Genomic DNA, 24,961 nt, shown 5'->3' on the forward strand with positions numbered 1-24,961 from the left:
GCTGTCTATGAAATCTGTCTGTGCTGTTGGATAAGAAGTTACCACAACCTCTCAAGCTACTTTGAGAGGTTGTCCTGGTTTTCAGTGTTCTTTTAACTATTCTTTTTTTCTTCTCTGTGACTAATCACATCCTCAAGAACCAGAACAAGAACCAGCCGCAGCCTCGTGAGGGGGTGGGCTTGGAGGGTGACGAGGAGGAGGAGGCAGGCGAGGAGGCCCACTCCCCCCTGGAGCAGGACAGTCTTATGCCATCTGACGAGGCCAGCGACTCCCTGTCTCGCGGCCGGAGGGGGAGCCCGTGCCAAAGAGGGGGTGAGGAGGACGAAGAGGAGGAGGATGAAGAGGAGGAGGAGGAAGAGGAGGAGGATGAGTACACATCCCCTGTCCACGGCCGCACATACAGGGACATGTACCCCCCTCAACGTGGGCACACGGGCAGCGCCCACAGTGCCAATGGGCACGAGTCACAGGACAGGCTGCTCCAACGTGAAGCTCAGCAAGGTCACAACCAGAGGAACAACCGCCAGCGCAGCCGCCCCTGGCCCCGAGACACCTACTGAGGCAGAAAGAGCTCTCCTCACCCCTGGCCTCCAGATCAGTACCCAGGTCACCCCAAACACCCAACCGATGTCGTACTGTACGTTCCAAATGAGGAGATTTCAAACGCTGCCCTTAAATCTGCTCCAAACTTCGATCCGTCTCAAAGAAAAAAAAACAGATGCCCTGTTTGTAAAGCAGAACACTTAATTTTAAGATTTCCAATCTCTATCTTCCAAAGTTGCAGATTATCTGAACAGAGTGGTGACATGATGTCATGAGTTCTCCAGGGTCAGTCATTTAAAAGTCAACAGGGCTACTGGATAGGTTTCAAGCTACCAGCTGTACGCAAACTCAAACTGCTTTGCCTAAGGTTTCTCTATTGTAGGATGTCTCATATACTGGCCTTAAAATTCCTTAAAAGACTTTTAACTATCTTTACTATTGCATGTGTGAGTATAATTATTTTAAGACTATTTGCACATAAACGTCAGAACAGGAACTGAATGATCTTTACGGATAAATTAACGTGGGAATGTCTACTGTTGAATCCATTTATGGGAAATCGTGATGCATTTGATTACAATGTATATACTGAATGGGCACCTGGTTGTGTTTCATTGCTACTATATTTGTTTGATTTTGTTGTTATGGACTTGTTTGTTGTTTCAGAGAAAGCGTTTGCCATACATCAGTCAGTTTGTACTCTGAAGGCAGGGGATGGAATGATGGAGACACACACACACAGACTGAATCTCTGAATGGTCACAATGTGAGTAGAGCCCGATGGATGCTTCGGTTGGCCGATATTGTAGGTAGATACAGATCTACTATGGATCGTGTCATGTATAAAACAAAGGGTTTTTTTTGTTCCTCTTTTCTTTTAGATAATTTTCATCTGGTTTTCCCAGCAGAGCACAATCAGAAGCAATACTTTGTGTTGTTCCATACGGTCATTGTTTCAGAAGGCAGCTTTTACTTTGCATTGTCATTGCTGCAAAGTCGGCACACGATCAAGTAGAAAAGGTCTGTTTGCAGTCCAATTCAAAAGTTATGTTGGCCGCTGTAATGTATTTTGTGATTATTTTTGTTCTTTTTAAAGGTGACATATCCTGCAAAATCGAATTTTTAATGGTTCTCTACCTGAAATATGTTTCCCTGGCATGTCTACAAACCCCCCCGAAAATGAAAAAAATCCATTCCTCCCCTGTTTTGATTTCTCCACCTTTCTGTAAATGTGTGCTGAAACGAGTCGTTTCAGTTTTCCGTGTTTTTCATACGTCAAAACGACATCCGGTCTGTAACGGAAGCCAGAGCTCGGAGCTTGTTCAGCCCATAGACAGTATAAAATACAACTCAACTCCTCCTCTGTTTTTCATTTCCTGCACATGTGTGTGCTAACAAGGAGCTTAGAAGGGAGGCATGCTAGTTGTAGTCTGTCTTAATAAACACAGAGGTCGGTTTTACTCCCCACGTCTGCAGATTTGAAAATCTAGTGGATGATTTTTTTTTATCATGGAAAAGTGCTAGCGTAAGTTAGCATAGCCACATAGCTACATGTTCGTAGCTGTGTACCAAGACACACGTCGACATACTGACAAATAAAACAATAAGAAACACAAAATCTGTGACCAATCGTTCAGAAAGGTCCTGCTGCAGGCGCCTCTTCGTCAGGATCAGATTCTGGATCAAATTCAGAGGGTTGAAGTAACGCAGGTCTATGAGCAGCCAACATGTTAACATTAGATCAACGTGCTGGAGAGCCGAGGCCACATCCACTTCCTGAGGGGGCGTGGTCAGAGAGCTCATTCTCATTTAAAGGCACAGACACAGAAAACAGCCTGTACTGAGCAGGGCTGAAAAAGAGGGGTTTACAGGCATGCCAAAATCTGATTTCAAAGTGTTTTTTTGAGCAATAAACTTAAAGACATATTTTGGGGACCTCTTAAACCAATTATTTTGATGAAAAAGAGCATAATATGTCACCTTTAAGAATTATTAATATCGGCCTAAAACAAATCTGAATCCGATCGGGCTCTATGTATCTAAGTACAAAGCTTCAGTAAAGCATCAGTGTCACCTACAAGTACAATGCAGTGCTTTCTTGGCAACGCTTGACTTTGCTGTTGCACAATCACTTCTCAGATCTTAACAAACGGGCACATCGAATGTAAACACAACTAAGAAAGAGAATGTTATCTTTTCAAGGATGGTTATTTGCCAAACTGCTTGTTTACATTGATTCATTCACATATTTATCAAGCACACGCTGCACAGCCGCAGCTCCTCTTCAGATCCAGGCTTCAGAGAATGTAAGCTCGCATGCCTTTTTGCACCTCCAAGCGCCACCCGGTGTCTCCAACCCAGCCGATCGCCCTGTACTTTGATTGTAGCACGTTATTGATTGTAGCATCCACGTTTTACTTATCTCACCCCCCCACTTTTGTATGTCTTTGCCCAACATTGCGTTTACGTTTGTGTACTGCAGGTTTACAGATGATTATCAAGGCAGATCCTCAGGTGTACACACTCATCGCGCTCCACAAAAACAAATGTGTAGTGCTCCTGAAAAAAGGACTCGTAGCACCCGCTGACACGATTCATTCATTCTGTTCCTGCATTATTATGAATCCGTGAGCCGATGGTTTGAGTTTGGACGCGATGCCGTCAGTATCAGTACAGTTAACAACCAGTTTTTAGGAGTTTACTGCTTCCATGTCTCACAGGTATCTCCCTTATCTAGTGTTCTGTATATTTTGAAGACAAAAAAAAAATCAGCATGATTGAAGAAAAAACAAGAAAAAAAATCTATGCAAGTGTTGCATGAAAATCTGATTGTTTCTTTTCCAAGTGAAGTATTTTAGTAATGCATTGATTCTGATTCTCCTCGTTGTCTTGTAGTGATAGTCTTGTCTTTGGGGCTACTCACTCCTCACACCACTAACACTATTACTAAAAATCACTTGAGTTATCCATTTATATCGGGGACGTTTCTTTTCACAGTGTTGGTTTTGACACTCGTTAATGCACTTTTAAAAGTCACTGGCTAAAAAAAAACTTTCTGGGTCCCAGATCAGGCCTCAATTTTTTTAATTTATTTAAAAAAAAGGGGGAATGAGTGAATTATCAAAGCCCTGCATGTGTTAGTTCACCAATTAGCTACTTTCATTATGTTTTGGCAGAGTATGTTTTTCAAAGCGGACCAATTTAGCAACTGATAGCAGTTGACATTTTTCAATTTATGAAGCACAATTTTTACAAAGGGTTATAATTTACTTTCCTCTGTCTTATTCTGTATGCAATACTAAGCCTAACATTGAAAACTTTAAACGCCTTAGACCATCTGGACTTCCTCTTTTGTGTGAGTAGAGAATTTAAAAAAAAATTGCACTACTTTTTTTTTGGGATGGTTGCTTTGTAATGCAATAACTGCACTAAGTATAACCGTGTATCCACCAGACGACCACAGCGTGCTAGCGTGACACAACACGCCTCTTCCCTCTATTTATCAAAAGAGACAGCAAATGTGTAAAAAGTGAGACATTTCCTGCCTGATGCTGTATAGAATGCTTTCTATTTGAAAATAGATTTACAATGCGAAGTAAAAATATGACTCAAACAAAATAAACATGACATTTTATGTACTTTTAACTGTGTGGCTCCTTTTTGTGAACTTTTACCAACTTCAGTGATGCTTTGACTTTTCTTCTAGTGATGTTCACATGTATCTGAGATCAGCCAAAAATCTTATGCAGACAGACATGTTCCCATCAAAGACTTCCTACAATAACTTCCATCAATCCATCATCAACCTCGGCACTGTCAAATTACTAATTTACTTAATTTCATCTTAATATCTGTGAAGATTTTCAGTCATCCAGGTCATGGTAATTCAAACACACAGGTTACCCATTGACCTGACACACAGAGTCTAATGTTTACTGCGAAAGAACAGATCGATTATAATAATGAAGAAGGTAAAGTTGATTATTTTGGACCCCTCAGCTCCAACATGAAAAGTTTGCTTGCTGGGTAGTGTTGTATGCAGGGTGTAGTGCTAGTGCTAGTGCTAGTAGTGATGGGGCGCGCCTATGACGTACGCACATGTATGGTAAGCATGCCCACGATATGGGGCTCTTGTTTTCAAAAAATGTGGATCCCCGCTCCTGCTGTGACAAGTTTACATATAAATAAACTTAAGTGTTGATTGGATGTTAAAGTGCTCTAGAAAGTCTATGAATTTCCACCGGATTATGCAAACTGCTAAAATTATTTTTCCTCACTTTGAGAAAAAAGGTCCCGGAGCAATGTTCAGGTATGCTCCGTCAGCACTACGACTGTATTTGCCCCCCAGAGGACAAATCTGATATAGCAGTTACTTTTATTGAAAATTTGCTGTTCATGTCTTCTGTGATTCTTTTCACTTTGGGAAGTCATCCACGGGCTGGATTGGAACCTCTGGCAATCCGGTTTTGGCCCGTGGACTATGTTTGACCTGCCGGTTTCAAGAGATGAGTAATCATTTAATTTAATTCCCCTTTTGAGTCGTTGCTTTTTGTAGTAACCTGTTGGCTTTGTATGACAAATATTGCTTCTTCCTTTATGAGCAGTTAATTTTTTCAGAAGCAAGCTATGTAACCACAACAACAGAATAAAAAACTTCACTTTTATGTTGAACTGCAAAACTGAGACCCCAGACTTTGTTCTGTTGTGAAACATTTTTCTGCATCCACTGATTTACTCATTGAAAGCCAACACTGTTTAATTTCACCGATGAGAATCTTTCACACACATAAGAAAACTACGAGGCAGTAATCACTACAAGTTGCTGTATTCACTTGATACAAATGTTTGTATTTAAAACAACATCTTACAATTTAGGCAAAGTGAAACTGGAGAAAACATAAAGAGCCATCACTTGTACATTGGTCTCCTAAACATTCAGGAAATTCTAATAATGGTGACAGAAAATGATTAAAACAAAGCACTGCTCAGCTACACTCACATCCTGGCTGGTTTTATCAAATCTGATGACTGAAGAGAAGCATTTATACAGAGCAGATCCTTCGCACACTGAGAAAGCAACCCTACCAAGCAGTCCATGTTACAGCTTTGAACTGAGCCTGTTAATCCCCAAACAAGTGCCCTAAAGACGTATGCACCTTTGTTTATTCTACTATGCACATGATCTGTTTGTTTTATTTCAACCAACAGACGGCCTGAAAAGTCAAAAACAGACTGGCAGAGTGAGACGCAAGGTGCGATCACAACAAAGACAGGAGGTGTTTCTAAACTGGTGACAAAGTTCAGGATGTGAAACAGAGACATGTACAATCCAAGAAAACAACCCAACAGTCTGAAAATGTTGTTGTTGTTGTTGTGTGTGCCTGTGTGTCCAGGGGTTAATCAAGCAAAGATGGTCTCCTCTCGTCTCTTCTTGGTCAGGATGGTTCCAGGTTTGTGGGCAGCGTCAGGGTGGTTGGCCAGCTCCGGTGGGCAGTTGGAGACCGGGCTCTCTAGGATGGCCTGCTTCAGGTCGTAGAACACTGCAGAGTCCTCTTTAGTCAGGAAGGTCATGGCGACACCACTCTTACCAGCACGACCCGTACGACCAATACGATGGATGTAGTCTGCAGGAGGAGGAAGAAGAAGAGAAGATGGCAAACAACAACAACACAAGGCTTTGAAGTTGAAGTGAGGAAAAGTTTGGAGTGAGGCTTCATACCTTCAATGTTCTTCGCCATGTCATAGTTAAGGACCATGGAGACATCCTGGATGTCGATACCTCGACCAGCGACGTCTGTGGCCACCAGGATATCTTTGGCTCCAGCTTTAAGGTTGGAGAGCGCAAACTCTCTCTGTTCCTGTCCTTTGCCACCATGCAGCGTGCAAGCGTTGTACTGAAAGAGACGAGGAGACATTAAAGTCAAGTGTAATGAATAATAAAGGGGGTTCTGTAGTGTGGTCTGGTTCCCCAATAACAACTGCCTCTAAGATGTCTGTTTTTGTTGTGACTTACTCCCATCTTCTCCAGAGACTTAGCCAGCACGTCGCAACCCTTCTTCTGGTTGACGAAGATGATGATGGGAGGCTCGAAGCCATGCGACAACACCTCCAACAGCTTCTTCCTGTAAGCACACAAAATAAAAGACTCTCAGTGTGACACTCGGGCAGAAACACACATGATGCTGATGGTGTACAGTTCTGTGTTGATCATCCCACCTCTTCTCTCCCTCTGACATGAGCAGGACCTTCTGTTCCACTCTCTCGTGAGGTTTGCCCGCAGACCCGATGTACACCACAGCGGGACGTCTCAGGTAGCTCCTGGCCAGACGCTCCACAGCCGGAGGCATGGTAGCTGTGAACATGACCGTCTAATGGGCGCAGAGGAAAAATGTTAAAGCGTTAATAAAAAGAGAGCATAGTCTGCTCTTAATCTCAAGACAACAGAAAAACATACTTGTCTGTATTTGTTTTTTCCAGACTCAAAGTTCATCATCATCTTCTCGGGGTCCTCTGCCTCCTCTGTGTCTGGCTTCTGATTGGTCACTGGGATGTACTCCAGAATCTTCTGGACGTCGGGCTCGAAGCCCATGTCAATCATACGATCAGCCTCATCCAGGACCACGTAGGTACAGCGTCCCAGGACCAGGTAGCGGTTCTCCAGCACGTCAATCAGACGTCCAGGGGTGGCGATCACAATCTGGTACAAGACAGAAACATAAAGTTTGTTTGTTGTTGTTTTTGTACCTGACATTAATACCTGATGAATGCATCTGTAAGAGAGGTTGCAACAGAAAACAAATCCCTGTTCTGTGTGAACCTTGTTTTTGTTTTCACTGCTGAAGTCTGCAAAGCTATACAAATATCCACAAGGGGTGATTTTAACCAACTTAATCCCTATCCGCTCCAAATGTTCTACATTACAATACATCACACTTCCTGAGTTCAGTGATGTAATCCTTTGAATTCAGAAGTTTCTTCTTTTACCTGTTATTCCCACATTGTTTTTTCAGACTTTCATCAGAGTTGCATCACGTCTCACCTCACAGCCCATCCTGAGACGGAAGCCCTGGTCCTCCCTTGAGATTCCACCAATCACAGCCACCGTACGGATGCCGAGGGGTTTTCCAAACTTGATGGTCTCCTCTTCAATCTGCTGGGCCAACTCACGAGTCGGAGCCAGGATCACGGCGTAAGGACCCTGGTCTGAGTCTTCAATCCTGCACAAAGAACAATTTATTAAAAAAAAGGAGGACTGTTATTCAAGTAAATATAGAAAAGTGAATACTGATGGTAAAAGAGTGAGGGGAACAGTATCTCAGTCTGAACTGTGTTACCTGTAGTGTTAATTTTGGCAGCTAGTTTAGATTTAGTCTTAGTTTTTCGACAAAAATGCCTGTTAGTTTTAGTCACATTTTAGTCTGTTCAGCCCTTTATAGTTTAAGTCTTGTTTTAGTTGACGAAAACTCAAAACATTTTAGTCTTTGATTTTTCCCAAAACATCTTCACTCTTTAAATAATTCATGTAGTCGATCAGATATTGGTGTCAGGGTTATACCAGGTGTTAATATCATCAAAATTTCACTCCTTTAACATTTTTGCTTGTGTAATATCTTAAGTGAAATAATTCAGCCTGTCCCTGCTAAAAAGTTAAAAGAAAACATTCTTGATGTGACCACTGTGACTGTATTTTGATTCTCTTGACTCAGAAAAATGCCATGAAAGGGCTGTATTGCACATTTACGCCAGTCCTTGAATGCACCTGCAGCGACAGGGCACTGGACAGACAGTCAGATCACGGCACTCTAAAATGCATCTGCATCTTTCAACTAGGAGTTGATCAAAACTTACTAAATGTGTCTGATATATCACCAAACTGGATTAAATCAAGCTGTAGACGCGGAGCTTATTAAGGGTAATGGCGGCAAAAACGTCAAATATCAAATATTAAACAGACGTCCCCCGGTTGTGTCTTTGTCACTAACGCACACCGGGGGTAAAAATCATCAATGAAACTGAGACAGATGCATCGAGGCAGGGAGAGCTGGTTCACACAGCACACCTGCTGCAGGTAGTGACCAAGCGAACACTGAGCCCCTCAGATAATAACTCAGCCTGTCACAGGAATGCATCACTTTTATTTCTGAAGATTAGATGCACAGCGGGGGAAACATGAATTCTTAATGTCCGACGGTCCGCCACTAAAGTTTTCGTCTCATCATCGTCTCGTCAACGAAATCAAAACATATTTTCGTCAGAGTTTTTATTATCAGTTATGCACTTTAGCTCGTCATAGTCTCGTTTTCGTCATGAAAAAATGAGTCGTTGACGAACATATATCGTCATAATTTCACTAACGAAATTAACACTAGTTACCTGTCAATCTTTGGCAGGGTTGTAATCCAGACCAGCAGTGGGATCAGGAAAGCAGCTGTTTTACCACTGCCAGTCTCAGCCACACCAATGATGTCACGGTTCTGTAAGCCAATGGGAATGGCCTGCCTCTGAATAGGTGTTGGATCCTGGTTTGTAAAAGAGGCAGAACTGATGATTAACACTTTTGAAGCCATTATACTTCACTGTTTGCAACACTGAAACTACGACAGCACAAACAACCGAACCGTGTATTTCATTTTAAACTACACATGAGAAGCTCTACATCTCCTTGTGTGAAAGCTTAATCATCGAGTCTCAGTTAACTTACCTTGTAGCCACATTTGTCGATGACTTCCACGATGTGTGCCGGCAGCGAGTACTCCTTCCAGTTCCTGATGGGGTTCGGGATCTTTCCTCCCTTCGTGGTGATGCTGTAGTCCTCTCTGAAGATTCTCCAGTCTCTGTCTGTCATCTCGTCCAGCTTCTTCTGGGACCAGTGTCTGTCGTCCCAGCGCTGCTTGGCCTCCTTCTTACGCATCTTCTTCAGGCGTGTCCTGAGAGGAGCAGGAGTGTAAAGCTTTTTAACATCCAATCATCAATTTGTAGTTAAAGCTGATTATTTTAAGTTGCTTAAAGGTCACCATAAATTAGGCAGCCATGTCTGTTTTACTCACTCCTCCTGCTCTTTCTCCTCCAGCGTTCGCCTCTTCTCCATCAGGTCGCCGTAGAATCGGGACTGCTCTCTTTTCTGCTGCTTTAAGTCGATGCCAGCGATGAAGCCTCGTCCGTAGAGCTGCACATGATGCTTTTCTTTGTAGCTGCAGGACAGATCAGAGACATCTTATTGTTTGTAAATCGAACTAAACAAAGATCTGCTTTGAACCGACAGACACACGTCCCACTGATGAATGTGTTCACGTTGACTCACATGGGGTTGTAGTCGACTGAAGTGTCTTCAGAGGCGTCCCACTCGAAGACAAACTTCCTGTCGTTTAAATGACGAGTTCTCCTTCGTTTCTTGATTCCTCCCAGGTAGCGCTCCTGCAAGTCACAGACATTCAGTGAGTGAAAATGCAAAATGCCAACACCGTATCTATTAAAAAAGGAGTTCTTCTCCGTGATGAAGTTTCTAACCTTGATGGCGTGGAGCTCTTTGCTTTTGTCTTTCTCTTCTCTGAGCTTTTGTCGTCCATCATCGTCTTCATTCCCATTGTTCTCCCTCTCCATTCTCTCCCTTCGCTCTCTTCTCTCCCTCTCCTGGGGATCCTCTGTAACACACACATGCTCCGTCATAAGCCTCACATTCTACAACAGCACACAGATCATTCAAATATGTAACAGAGGCTGACACACACCCATCATTTTTCTCCCCATGTCTTGGAACATCCTTCTCTTCTTCCTCTCATCGTCCAACATCTTCCTCCTCTCCTCTGTCTGCATTTCTCGTCGTTTTATAGCCTCAGCTTCTCGCTCGGCCTTGGAGAGGAACTTGGGCTACAGGGGGAAAAAAACAGAAGGTAAGAAAAGAAATCATCATCAGGACAAGAAAGAGGAGAAATAACAAAAAAAACTCACCTTTGCTTCTGCTTCCTCTTCTGCCTTCTTCTTGGCGAGAAGCTCCTCCAAAGACAGAGGCTGGACCTGGGAAAGCAGCAACAAGGTTAAAACAACCAAAATAACACGCTGAGAAACTACAAGATTCAATAAGAGATTCAGCCAGACCAGTCTCACCTTGTCTTTCTTTTTCTTCTCATCCTCCTCCTCTTCTGTTTTTATGTCCTTGTCTCTCTTTAACTTTGACTTTGGTGAGAGACTTCTAGAAGAGGAACGTGACAATAAACAGGTGTAAGATTCAACATTCAAAGGTTTTTATTGTCAATTTTCACTGTATATACGAGACACACAGGAAAAATGAGATGCTGTTTCTCTCTTCCAGCTTTTAAATATCAAAATTTTAAATATAAAATACAATAAAATACAGTTCTATATTATATTTTATTGTATAATTATTGTATAATTAACAACTTTCAAGAGAAGACACTTTCACCATCTCTTCTACTCATTCGATAGTACATATCTGAAAACAACATTTAAGACAGAGACCATTCTAACTTAACCTAACCTGATCATGTCTAGGGTTGCAAAATTCCGAGAATTTTCAAAGTTGGAAACTTTCCATGGGAATAAACGTGAACAAACCAGGAATTTACTAAATTGAAGGTTGGCTCTTAATAGGGAACTTAAATATAGTTTGGGAAAATATATTTTAGCATAATCCTGACTAAAACAACCAGATTTCATGCAAGTACAGTTGAATATCTATGCTATTCCTCAATCACATGCCCACATGTTTTTGGTCTTCAATGAAAGAATTGATTGTTCAATAAAATATTCAACACTTGATAAAGTTCTACTTACAATTAAATCTATTTTAATTGCATTATTTTGGATGGATGTCTGCTTATAACAAAACAAATATTTATGTTTAGATATGATACATTTCCATTAAATTACCCACAATTCCCATAAATTCCCATGGAAAGTTTCAAATTGGAATATTCCCCAAATTAAAAATAAGCGTTATTTGTTTCTAACAAATATCACACAAATGCTAAAACTGCTGTAAATGAAAATAAGTCTGGAAGCTCTCTGTCTGTTTTACATTTCAAAGAAGCTTTATCAGAAGTACAAACTGAAATCCCTCTGACTGTTACAACCAATCAGAGCATCAAGGGTGACATAACAGTGGTCTTGTTAACAAGATGGAAAATCCGATGTAATGTCATGTGACTCTTCTGGATCTTACAGAGATGTACTTCTGAGTTCACATACCTGGATCTCTTGCGATCTTTATCACGTCGATGGCTGTCTCTGTCCTTACGGCCCCTCTCTCTGTCCTTATCTCTGTCTCGCTCCTTGTCTCTGTCCTTGTCCTTCGGGCGTCTGTCTCTGAAATTAAAGGGTGTTCCAGAAAAACTGGTTTGTTATGATTCAAGTAACAGACAATCAGTTGGCAAAAAAACATGAAATCATATGTGATCACTTATTTGATGCTGAAGGTAGTTTGTGACTCAGCATTAAGATACCTTTCTGGAGATTTGGACCGGTTTCGTTCACGAGATCGATGGCGTTTGCGTAAAGGGGAAGGTTTTCGATCCCGCTCTCTTGATCGGCTCCGTCGCTTCTCTCTGTCTTTGGTCCCGGAGGATTCTGCATCCTTCTTCTCTGTGGGGTCGGCCGCCATCTGCAGACACAAACTCATGTGAGTGGCTTTGTGGTTAAACTTGAAACAAACTTAGTCCAATGTTTTTGTTTTGGAAAAGGAAATCACTACTTTAGAGAAGAGAAATCTGTTCAGATAATCATCAGCAGTAGGCAGAGGAAGGTGGTATTAAATCGGCCCAACTGTTGAACCCTCCTATTATCCTTGGGGTCAATTGGACCCCATTCAATGTTTAAAGTCCTCTAAATTAATGACTAACATCATTTTTTTGGCTTCATATTTCATGAATGTTCCTAATTTAATGGGGACAACTAGGAAAATTTTAAATGTTGATGTGTTCCAAAAGAAAATGTAAAAAAAATTACGAATCAGTGTTCATTTGGGTAAATTTGACCCCAGGCTGTTCTATCTGTATATAAAATAAGAAATATCAACATTTTACACACTTTGTTTTGGTTGTTTTGGATTATATTGAGGTCACTGTAACCAAGGACACTGTAGCATGCGACTGCAGGAGCTGGGATCAAACCGCCAACCTTTAGATTGAGGTATAATATTTCCAGCCACCATGTCTCTAAAGACATTCAATGATGTGTCCTGTGTCATACGTTTGGATAACATAGAAACAAGGCAGGGCCGATGTACGGTGGCCCTGAAGGACCAAATAAATTTACAAAAGATGAAACACTTTTACAAAGTTGGAGACAATTTTACAAACGACGGAACACTTTTACTATTTCCGAAACAAAGAAACATTTAATTTTTTATGGAAAGGGAACGTACAAAATACTGGAAGTGATCAAGTGAGGGGTCATGAGTTTGTTTTGATGGAGAGAAACCGAATGGAGATGGACATGGTTTACGTATTAGGACATCCTCAGAGTGAGGTGTCAGACCTCAGATGAAAAAGCATCATGTCTCTGTAAAAGCTCCGTCATGTTTCTGCAAAACCTTCATCATGTGTCAGAATTCAGATGAGACGGCCTCAGACCACATCGCCTCAGGCTAAACAGAATCAGGTTAAAAGAAGTCAGGCTTAACGGTAGAATTGTTCCGTTGTTTGTAAAATTGTCTCCAGCTTTGTAAGAGTGTTTCATCTTTTGTAAATCTGTTTTCTTAAATGTAAATTTGTTTTGGCCTTGGTAAAAGTGTTTTGCTGATGTAATTTTTTTTTTTATAAATAGTAAAAATGTTTTCCAAAATGTAAATTTGTCTCCAACTTTGTGAAAGTGTTTCATCTTTTGTAAATCTATTTTGTACTTCAGGCGAGAGCATGACAAACTTGCAGCAGTTTGATGTTCTGGTTTACAAATAAAGTCCTTTTAAATGCTTTAAATTGTGTTTATCCTTGTAATATGTTTTATTTAAAAGGGATATTTAGATAGTCAACAAAGAAACATAAAGTACCTGACACATAAACCTGGGTAACAATCAGTTTCTGGAGGTTTAACTTGTTAGGGATAAAAGATGTTAGTAAATTTAAGGGTTAAGAGCGAATAACTTCCCAGATGGAGACACATGGACGGCAGTTAATTCCCAAATCCTACAAAGTTAACTATGAGTAAATATTAAAGTGTGCGAAATAACATCGCTTAATATGGAATGACCCCTGGTGAGTAGCTATCTCATGTGAAAAGGATGTAAATGAGAAGAGAAAGTAAAGAAACTGAACCTCTGTTACATGAATGCATGCAGTGAGAACATGCTAGCTCCTTACGTTGGCTAACAACTTAGCAAAAACTGCATTTATCTTGAAGAACCTGCTAACACAAACACAACTCAGCGCATATTTAAACCAGAAGCTTAAATTCTATAAAATATATAGATGCTTAATGTTTAAATTCAGCTCACCTTTGTAACTTGTCAACAAAACTGTTACGATTTGTCTGCGCTTCAAGAGGACGCCATATCGCCCAGAACGAGCTGGAGCAAGCAAAGGTTTCTGGGAGTTGTAGTGCAGCGCGATCCGTGAAGAATGGGGCCAACCGCTCTAAGGACTACATTTACCAGCGAGCTAGATCATTTGTGTGTTAAGGACCCTGTTTGTTTGGTAGGTGAACACTTTGGTGCCTGACTAGAAACAACATACTCATTTCGACTGTCGTTGTATCGTTTTGAGCACAAGGTGGCAACCGTGTTACAGTTTAGCATGACACAGATACTTAATTGCCCACTGATAGTCAACAACAGTTATTTTCAGTGCCAGTAGAAGAATCGGCGCTTTTGAGCATTACATTTAGCACTTATTTAATTATTCAAAAAGTCACGTTATGTTTCGAGATGTTTTTTGTTTTTACCTTGAGCCTCTTGTTTTTCGTACGGAAGAGGATTAGGCCCATTGGAAAAAAAAAAAAATAAGGTCAATTTTTTTGTTTTATTATTTATATTCTGAGGAAAAAGTAAGAATTCTGACTTTATTCTCAGAATTCTGACTTTAATTTCAGGATTCTGACTTATTATCAGAATTCTGACTTTTTTCTCGGAATCCTGACTTTAATCTCAGAATTCTGACTTTAATCTCAGAATTCTGACTTTTTCTCAGAATTCTGACCTCAATCCAAGCGGCAACCTCTGGTCTCAAACAATGAAGCCCATGCGGAAGTGTTATAAACTGCAATACATCAAGAATCCGCTTGAGGCTGGCTGCAGAAACACCGGAAACCAATTAGACATGAATGGGAAAAAGATGATCTTTGAAGCAGAAATAAACATGTTTACAGCCTGGTTCAAAAAACGGCTTGGCTCTATGTAGCTTATTTCTCTATCGGCACACACTGTATGGGGGGTGAATTTTTTTCTAACGTGACGTTTCAGAAGATATTAAGATTACAAGTTTTTGCCCAAATAAGGACATGACTGACGTGACTCCCTGTGGGGAACACATAGCTGTTGGCTTGGAGGCTCAAACTCCGACCCTTTACGTCACACTCTGCCTGGTTGAGTTCCGCATTTCCAATATGGCTGCCGCCCGTCGATTGGCTTCAAAACAGTGTTCAGGAACAGATGGGTGACGTCACAGATACTACGTCCATATTTTATACAGTCTATGCTTTAATCTCAGAATTCTGACTTTTTTCTCAGAATAATAACACAGAAAAATCGGATCTTATTTTTTTTTTTTTTCAGTGGCCCTAATCGTCCTCCGTATTTTCGTTATGTCTCTGTAATATAAAAACAATAAGAGGTTCATCATCGTTGCTTATTTGGAAGTTTTACTGAAACAAGAAACAAACAGAAATCGGTAAATAGAAAGATGAACAACAGGTTATTAGAATAAGCCAGATCTCTTAGTCTGTTGTTTACTTCAGACTATACTACAGAAGCCATGGTGAAATAGGTGTGTGCTCAGTTCTATTGAAAAACATTATTTTCTGAAACAGATTAACATTCAAGAAGTGCTGCCAGCTCAGAGACAATGCTATATTTTCCCCCTGTAATCTTAACTACTCTCTGGTGTGTATGTCTGTGTTCATGCTCTTGCAGACAGATAAAAGACATTTTAGATGCTGTTATGCTTGACTGCTGTTCGGATTGGCTCACTGCTGATTCATATTCTGGACCTGCCTTTTTATCCACATGGAGATCAAAAGAGATTTATGGAGCCCTTCTGAAGGTGAAACACTTTTAGGAGGAACAGATCAAAGTTGATGTTGAGAAAAACATAGATAAGAAAACAAAGGAAAATACAGTGGAAGAAAACAATAGAGGGGTTATACATTGAAAGTCAGAGCTGTATCTCATGTACTCAAGATTATCAGCAAATTTTTCTGTTGTCAGCTTTCTTTATACCCTTTCCCTTGCAGCAGGAAGGACACAGGTGGTTTTAATAACTGTGCCAATAAGCCATAACAGTGTGTGAGCCAACATACACAATACTAAGAGTCTGAAACTAATGCAGCTAAAGGGAATAGTGATAATTTTATCCTTAACACCTGTGCTTTGCCTTGTGTGACATGTCAAAATGTCTTTGGTGAAGAAATAACCCTGAGTGAGGCAGAGTAGAGCTGGGACTGGAACACACAGTCTGCAGTAAGTGGGATCTCATGGATAATGACACTTACACTGGCACTCATGTGGTACCCATTGCAAGTAGTGTAGTCTCTTATTGAGTAGTTTGGGGGAGTCAGTGCAGAATGGCAGGTCTAGACTAAATGGAGAAGTTGCAAACAATCATAATGAGAGCAATCAGCACAGCCGAGCAAAACCAGCTCAGCAAATGTTCACAATGAGTGATACAGTTTACTGATGAATGAAAATGAAGGACACATAACCCACACATGTGCAGGACAATATCAGCAAAGAGATTAAACTTACTGTCTTATCTACAGGCGCCAAAGCTACCCGAACCATACGTTTCTCACAGTAGCTTGGAGGTCATGTGAGGAGTTTTTAGCCTGTTATAAAAACTGATATTGTTGCATCAACGTGACCTACAAATGCAATCAAGAGTATTAGGGACAGGAGTGATCATTTTCTCTCTATATATTTTTCTGGCTGTTCACCACTGCCATCAGGTAGGTGTCAGATAGAACCATTAATAGCACGCTGTCAAAAAAAAAGTCATTCCCTTCAAAAAAAATTCACATGAGGTGATCTGTTTGAGTGGTAAAACACAGCCGGATGAGATTTCCATCAGAAAACACTTTTTACGCATGCACAGGACAAAATCAGCAGAGGTTAGAGGTCTTGCTTTGTCCACAGGGGTCGCCAAAATCCACGCAACCCAAAAGTTCCTCACAGGAGCTTTCAGTACTTTCCTGTTTGTTTGTGTTTTATGAAATAGAAAGTATTGTTCCTTACTCTGAAGTCGCAACTATTTAAATGTAAACAGAAATATTGTTCTGTTTGTAATCAAGATGACTGCTAAAATAGATTTATCAAACAAACTGGGATAAAACAATCCCAATGAAAGATATCGATTGAAAGTCTGTTATTACATCATTTTATAAAAGCACTGAAGTGTTGCAGAATCCCAGCTGCGTCAATTTATGTTTTTTTTTTCTTTTCAGTGCCTGTGATTCTTTGTGTCTCTACCTGACATACAACATGCACACACAAAAACAGTCATGCTACTTTTTTTTGCTTCACCGTTGCCATGGCTACTCTACATTTTGCCATTCGGAGCATGTCTTATACATTGTCTGCAGCTGCCTTGAGTGATGCAAGGAGTGAGGATTTGGTTCACCAGCTGGGTATCAGAAACTAGCTTCTTATCTTTACTCAAGTGCCGCGACCGAAGGCAGTATGAGGCAAAACCAAGCAGCAACCTCCGGTCTAAAAATATGAGTTCAATGCAGTGCTTAGAGTGCTTAAAACTGCCGTTCATCGAGGATCCGCTTGAGGCTGGCTCCGGAAGTACCGAAAACCACATACACACCAATTCATAAAAGCCGATCTTTACACCGAAATAAACATGTTTACAGCCTGGTACAAAATACAAGTGTAGTCTGGATAGCTCATTTCTCAATCGGCACACATTGTACGGAGGGTGAATTTTTTTCTAACGCAGCAATTTCAAAGATATTGAGATTACGAGTCTTCCAATGAGAGGCACAGCTGACTTGATTGATAGGGTGGAACACTGTAGCTGTTGGCTAGGAGGCTCAAACTCCGCCTCTTTCTGTTACAACTGCTGGACAGCAGCAATATGGCTGCTGATAATGATTGGCCTCAAAACACGTTTCAGAAACAGATGGGTGACGTCATGGATACTACATCCATATTTTATACAGTCTATGGGCAAAATGTGACATAAATGCACAGGGTTAATAAACTGGAGATTTTCCAGAACTCAACTCTATTCAACTAATTTGCTATACATTTTCTAAATAGATAAGCGACTACTGTGCCTGGGATAAACATTACACATATTAAAAATGTCTTCCAGTGAGATATGCTAGCAATTAACTCTTTAATGCTCCAGTGAGGAATTTTCTATTTGTGTCAATTTTGGCACCCCCTGTGGACAAGAAGTGTTGTCTGATGAAAAATCTCATCCTGCTTTCTTTTAACAGTCAACTGTATTACGCACTTTGAATATTTGCTTCAGAAAAGTACATTTAAAAGGCATTTTTTCTTCAAAAAACATGCAGTCAATCATCTGGCCTGACACCAACCCTCTCACAGCAGATACAGCTATTAAAAAGAGTTGGGATGGAACTAGTGGTTGAATAAAGCTCTAGCAGCTCCCAGTGAAGGTGTATAGAACTGCTTTACATGTTGCTTGTATCTGATTGGTTCTTCATGATCACTTGGTTATGTTACTGGTTCAGACCAGAGACTGAACATTAAATTGGAACTGTTGAGCCAAAAGATTTAGAGCTCCCTCTGATGACCGGCTGCAGTGTAGGTCATAAACCCCGCCTCATGTTAACAGATGGAACTTGGGTCAAACTTTAAAGTTAAAATACGCGTCAAATACATTTTACTCAAAGATTGATTCTGTCATTATGGTTAGTTCTTATAATGCAGATATATTCTTTATTCTTTATTCCCCATTACTTTCCACAACTTGATCGCTAGTCTTCCTGGGGTCCACACATAACAACAATAAAAAACAGTAATTTACAATCACAATTCAAAACATCTTAAAAGATACAATAGAATATTGCTGAACATGAAATAAGCCATGGCATCCCTGAGAAAAAAAATATCTAAAAGAGATAGAAAATAATACAAAGAATACCAAAACAGTCAGAAGATCACAACAGATAATAATTGAGTCTACCTCAAGCTTAAAATAATGATGACTTTTTTAAAAGACATTTTGTCGGTAAAAAACATGGCCAAGACCAAAGAGCTGTCGAAGGACACCAGGAAGAAAATTGTGGACCTGTACCAGGCTGGGAAGAGTGAATCTACGATAGGCAAGAGGTTGGTGTGAATAAATCAACTGTGGGAGCAATTGTAAGAAAATGGAAGACATACAAGATTATTGATAATCTCCCTCAATCTGGGGCCCCACACAAGATCTTATCCCATGGGGTCAAAATGATCATGAGAACGGTGAGCAAAAATCCCAGAACTACACGGAGGGACCTGATGAATGACCTGCAGAGAGCTGGGACCAAAGTAACAAAGGCTACCATCAGTAACACACTACACCGAGAGGGACTAAAATCCTGCAGTGCCAGGCGTGTCCCCCTGCTTAAGCCAGTACATGTCCAGGCCCGTCTGAAGTTTGTCAGAGAGCATATGGATGATCCAGAAGAGGATTGGGAGAATATTATGTGGTCAGATGAAACCAAAATAGAACTTTTTGGTAAAAACTCAACTCGTCGTGTTTGGAGGAAGAAGAATGCTGAGTTGCATTCCAAGAACACCATACCTACTGTGAAGCACGGGGTGAACGGGGCCATGTATCATGAGATTTTAAGCCAAAACCTCCTTCCATCAGAGAGCATTGAAGATGGAATGTGGCTGGGTCTTCCAGCATGACAATGATCCCAAACACACCGCTCAGGCAACGAAGGAGTGGCTCCGTAAAAAGCATTTCAAGGTCCTGGAGTGGCCTAGCCAGTCTCCAGACCTCAACCCCATAGAATATTTGTGGAGGGAGTTGAAAGTCCGTGTTGCCCAGCGACAGCCCCAAAACATCACTGCCCTAAAGGAGATCTGCATGGAGGAATGGGCCAAAATACCAGCTACAGTGTGTGCAAACCTGGTGAAGACTTACAGGAAACGTTTGACCTCTGTCATTGCCAACAAAGGTTATGTTACAAAGTATTGAGTTGAACTTTTGTTATTGACCAAATACTTATTTTGAACCATAATTTACAAATAAATTCTTTAAAAATACCACAATGGGATTTCCTGTATTCTTTTTTCTCATTTTGTCTCTCATATTTGAGGTGTGCCTCTGATGAAAATTACAGACCTCTCTCATCTTTCTAAGTGGGAGAGCTTGCAAAATCAGTGGCTGACTAAATACTTTTTTGCCCCACTGTATATGTCCAAGTGTTAATTTTTCTGAGGAATTCAGTTTTACTTAGTCGTTTTATTTAAGAAAAGCTGAGTGATTGACAGCTCTGTTGACAAATGTGGGCTCATGAAGCGTTCTTTACTGGATGAGGAGGGTGAGGAATGGCAGGAGAAAAGATAATATGCACACGAGGCATTGAACTTTCCATCTCTTTAAGTGGCTAACCTGAGGGATCTTTGACATTTTACCGGTAAGTTAAATTTTGGTTAATTGTATGATGTCAGTCCTGCGACTCTTTCAACCAGGTTGCTGTTGCACATGCCTTAGCTGTCCCAGTGCGATATATAAGCACTTATCAAGGCTGTTTTTGGCTTCACATGTCTTTATGGGCGGAAATAAAGTGACGTTGTCTATTCTATATACAGTCTTTTGTATATATATTTTTTTTTTTGGGAGTAAACAGCTCAACTTTATTTTAATGTCTGAGTCGAATAACTATAAAATGGGAATTGTCGGTCTTCTTATTGATGGTCATGTTGGTATGTTAGGTTGAAAAACAGGTGTCACTTTTATTATCAGTCTGTTTCATAAATAGATGAAAACTCCTCACAGGGCCTTAAATAGCCAAATAACAATATTTATTTTCCCCTGACGTATCTTTTTTAAATCAAGCATTTTTACCTGGAGTTTCCATGGTTCTCCATGTTTTATTTGCGTCATCACCGGTCCAATGATTCTTTAAATCTGGAGGCTGACCTGCTTTCGCCCAGCGTTGTATAACGATGATGATTACCTAATTCTGATCACCAACAGCTGAGCAGTGATTACAGTCACAGCTTGGCTTTGTGCAAACAACAAATCATTATTAGAGGCTAAAGGGTCAGTTCTTGTGCTCACAGCACTTCTGATTTAAAGATGTATGAAAGCGATTGCGCTGTAAAACTAATATTTACACACTGTGAAGCCCTGGAATCAGACTCTAGCTGGGGTCACATGATTGGATGGCACAGATGTGACTGCTGTTATCCAGATGTTCACACCACATCTCCAACAGCAACCCTCTCCCCCAACTCCTAGCAGTCGACCCCCATCCCAAGCACCTCGTGTGCCCCAGCCTTGGCTCCCCGCCCCCAATATTCCCGCGATGCCAGGCATGGTTGTCTAATTAAATTGCTAGAAGAGCGCTCGCTCTTGACATGCCCTCAGGGTGTGCCATACAGGGCACATGGGCATGAAGAGGGGGGATTTGGGGAAGGTGAGCAGTGTGAGTAAATACGGGTTTCTGGGGGTGTCATCATGTAGTGGATGAAGAGGTGAAGGGGATCAGATGGTAATACCAGGGGGAGGCTATTTGTCTCCTGCAGGGACACAAGGGGTCTTATCCTTCCAGCAGACCTAGGCTCAAAAGGCGGTGTGCAGGAACTTGGCTCACCTCGCTGCACTTGGGAACGAGACATTAGGGAGAACAGACATGATAAACTGTTTAGTATACACAGCACACACTGACACACATTCATACACCAATTCACATGTACAGGATCATGCATGGATGCCCTTTGTTGCGAACACAGTACTCACAGACATACTTGAACTCATAATGAGACAGCACTGGCACAGTGATAACAAACAAATGAAAAATGTATAGAATACATTTTCTACAAACCACAGAGAAGCCTGAATAATTATTTGCAGGACAATATGCACTGTACACTAACTCAATTTGAAATGCTTAATATTAATGCAGTCCCTCCTCATGGTTGGGCGCAATAGAGAGGCTGTGGCGTATGCTGTCTGGTGATTTCAGTTTGCCTCATTGAGTATAGCCCAAAGCACACAGACGTACACAGGCTGCAGAGCTGCTCTGCTGCATGAAAGTGTCACATCTGAACAGCTTTTGGATAGAGGCGCATTCGGACAAAGAGGGACAGATAGACTGAAAAAAACTCCCTTCATTTTGTGTGACACAATAAGAGCATTGCTGTTGTTTTTTCAGGCCTTGGAGCAGCTACTTTTCTAAAAGAAAGATGACAACAACACAGCTTTTAGAAAGCTAAACACGATTTTAACCTTCCATAAAAGCTCAATATATTATTTAAAGGTATGGCTTAACCTTTTGGGAAATAAGCCTTCTGTAACAGTGACCAGCTATAAAGCGATGTGTTTTATGGAATAATACTATATCTGATAATAGATTGATTTCATATGGGGTGCCACAGGGTTCAATCCTGGGACCTTTATTATTTCTATTATATATTAATGACTTATACATGACTTCATCTAAAGCATATTTCATCTTGTTTGCTGATGATTCTAATATTTTTCTATCTTGTAAATATGGACACAAACTGGTATCTGAAATGAACACCGAATTAGACAAAGTTAACACCTGGTTTAAAGCAAACAGGTTATCACTTAATATCAACAAAAGTGTAATCATGATGTTTTCACCCAGAAACCGTCAAGCTAATAATTTCCTGGTATACATATCGCCAATAAATGATTACAGAGAGTGAAAGTTACAAAATTTCTAGGAGTTCTCATTGATGAAAAGCTCACCTGGAAAATTCACGTAGATCACATTATCAGTAAATGACACTCCCTACTTTCCTAAATTATATATAAATATTCTGTTTTTTCTCTCTCTTTCTCTTCTTTTCTTTTCATCTTTGTTTTAAATATTAATCCCTCTTATTAATATATATATATATATATATATATATATATATTGTATGTAGATATTCTGTTCTACATTGATGCTTTGTCTTTGTGTTGATTCTTTAGGAGGGCCACTCAAGAAGCCTGTTAGGTTTTTTTGGCTCCTCCTGCACATCATATGTTTTAGTTTTGTTATTGAATTTACGTGTTATATCTTGGCTCGTGTTATTGAACAGCAATGTTTGGTTTTGTTCTTTTATATGTGCAATAAATAAATAATTAAAGTTTTAATGTGTTGTTTTCATCACGGGCAGCTTGACCTGCGCTTTGACAGATTATGAGGTTATGTAGTATAATCACTGAGAGCATCATGGCTTTACTTCCACACTTTTCTCATTGACACAGTGAACACGTGCAGGTGAGGAAGATGTGATGAGAGTGAGGCAGCCGTTGCTGTGTCTCTGCGCTTCGTGAGGGCCGCACAGCAGTCTTTATTTATTGATATCTGACAGATGTTTGAGCCGTGGATATAAGTTTGAGTGTGTTGTTTTATCGCAAGGCAGCTTGACCTGCGCTTTGACAGATTATGAGGATATAGGATAAAAAGAGACTTGTGCATTGCTTTACTCCAACACTTCTCTCAACAGTAAACACCTGCAGGTGCCAGCTCATTCAGGCCATATCTTTTCACATATTCATCCCTTATACTTCTTGAATCATTCAACTTTATTATTATTATTTTTTAACATTGAAACAGATGGGCAGAATCTTCAAATCCACTTCAGCTTCTTCAGCTTCTACAGCTTATAGCTTCAGCATACTTTCACATATAGACTCCATTCACACTTAAAACTGTTCACAAGACTTTCAGCTATCTACACATGATTCACTTTTTTGATATCTTTCACAGTTTCTGAGATTTCACTCTTCAAAAAAATCATCAAGTTTCAGCTCTTCTCTCACTTTAACATTGGTGTGTGTTGGATGGAACACTGGTGAGCAGAGTGAGAGGTTCAAATCTTAGAGTGGGCAGGCTGGGAAAACAACGGAACATGGCCTCTGGAACAATAACCATAAAATACACAAATTTCACTTAAAGATAAGATAAGATAAGATAAGATAAGATAAGATATACTTTATTTGTCTCCCGTTGGTGGAAATTCTTTTGTTACAACAGCTTACAACACAGGACAGGGGACTACAACAATGTACTAATATAGTTAAAAAATATATAGTAACAATAATAATAGCAATGACAAGGGTAAAATATAATATAATACAATTAAATAAAATAGTAGAAAAGAAAAGAAAATATGGCATCTATTACAGATATATACACACTATGTCTTCACATACACAAATAAGGCATCAAACCGTTCACTCTCTTTCCTGCTTCTGTCAAAGTGGCGTCTTTGTTCATCAGAGTCTTGGGATGCTCACGGTTTGATCCTTTTTCTGATAGCTATTAGGGTTATCATACAGCGTCCGCAGTTTCAGACCGTAGTTTACCCATAAATCCCATATTAAATCAACTGTTAAACAGCAGTTACAGAGTTTTGCGATCAACCACTTCCACTACTTCCACCACTTCCCATGTTTAAGACCCCTCTACTTATTCTGCTATTTATAACTTTTGTAGGTTTCCACATGTTCAGCTGTGTTTCATAGATTTCAGCCTTCAGCTTCAGTATTTCAACGCATTGGCTGTAAGGAAATGCAACATTCTAGTTTATTGATATTATCTGACAGAAGTTTGATCACTTGCAGCTTGACCTGCGCTTTGACAGATTATGATGATATGTAAGATAAAAACTGTGACAGCTGGTCATGACTTTCCTTCCACACTTTTCTCACTAACACAGTGAACACGTGCAGGTGATGAAGATGTGATTAGTGTAAGGCAGCTGGTGTCTCTGCACTCCGTGTGTGTTGTGCAGCAGACTTTATTAAAGTATAATTACACGTAGTGACTCTGCACAGCGTTAGAAGAATCCTTGAAAACATGTCTGTCACTTTGCTCCACGGCTGTTTTACGTCTTCTGATGTTACCTTGGTTTTTACCTCCCGACGAACATGTTAGGATATGGTCCGTTTTGTTCCTCTGCACTTTGGAGAAATGTGATGTTGAGACAAAGCTGACTAAATATTTGATGAACTACAAGACACACTTTTATCTTTGAATGACAGCTTATTGGAAACGACTCAACACAATCACATATTCAAATAAAATAAGCTGGTTTTGATGA

General features: G+C 40.4%; 2 protein-coding genes across 4 annotated transcripts in view; one reads left to right on the forward strand and one right to left on the reverse strand.

The window, feature by feature from the left end:
* Positions 1-4,188, forward strand: part of LOC117821081 (voltage-dependent L-type calcium channel subunit beta-3-like) — a 36,941-nt gene extending 32,753 nt beyond the window's left edge. The window contains exon 15 of the mRNA XM_034695109.1: positions 138-4,188. Within this exon, the coding sequence (XP_034551000.1) occupies positions 138-560 (423 nt within the window). The 3' untranslated portion in view covers positions 561-4,188. The remainder of the gene's footprint in view (positions 1-137) is intronic.
* A 1,093-nt stretch (positions 4,189-5,281) lies between these two features.
* On the reverse strand, positions 5,282-14,119 carry ddx23 (DEAD (Asp-Glu-Ala-Asp) box polypeptide 23). Of its 3 annotated transcripts, none has more exons than XM_034695110.1 (17): positions 13,991-14,119; positions 12,003-12,160; positions 11,749-11,865; positions 10,648-10,732; positions 10,492-10,557; positions 10,272-10,410; positions 10,051-10,184; positions 9,845-9,957; positions 9,591-9,734; positions 9,245-9,470; positions 8,917-9,062; positions 7,583-7,760; positions 6,998-7,240; positions 6,760-6,911; positions 6,557-6,665; positions 6,263-6,437; positions 5,282-6,167 (listed from the first exon to the last, which is right to left on the reverse strand). In XM_034695110.1, the coding sequence occupies exons 2-17, from the start codon at positions 12,158-12,160 to the stop codon at positions 5,944-5,946; spliced, it is 2,409 nt and encodes an 802-aa protein (XP_034551001.1). In that variant the 5' UTR covers positions 13,991-14,119; the 3' UTR covers positions 5,282-5,943. The 3 variants fall into 3 exon arrangements, with proteins under 3 accessions (XP_034551001.1, XP_034551002.1, XP_034551003.1); XM_034695111.1 differs by lacking the exon at positions 13,991-14,119 and adding an exon at positions 13,857-13,882; XM_034695112.1 differs by lacking the exon at positions 13,991-14,119 and adding an exon at positions 13,812-13,832.
* Positions 14,120-24,961: the final 10,842 nt, after the last annotated feature.

Source organism: Notolabrus celidotus, chromosome 11 (assembly GCF_009762535.1).
Source record: "Notolabrus celidotus isolate fNotCel1 chromosome 11, fNotCel1.pri, whole genome shotgun sequence".
Taxonomy (NCBI): Eukaryota; Metazoa; Chordata; class Actinopteri; order Labriformes; family Labridae; genus Notolabrus; species Notolabrus celidotus.

Excerpts from the sequence above, each read along its gene's own strand:
- ddx23 (XM_034695110.1), bottom strand. The coding sequence starts at position 12,160 with ATGGCGGCCGACCCCACAGAGAAGAAGGATGCAGAATCCTCCGGGACC. Across the intron at positions 9,471-9,590 it reads GAGGAGAAAGAGCAGGAGGA|GACACGCCTGAAGAAGATGC; the intron begins GTGAGTAAAACA and ends TGCTCCTCTCAG. Across the intron at positions 9,063-9,244 it reads TCGACAAATGTGGCTACAAG|GATCCAACACCTATTCAGAG; the intron begins GTAAGTTAACTG and ends TTTACAAACCAG.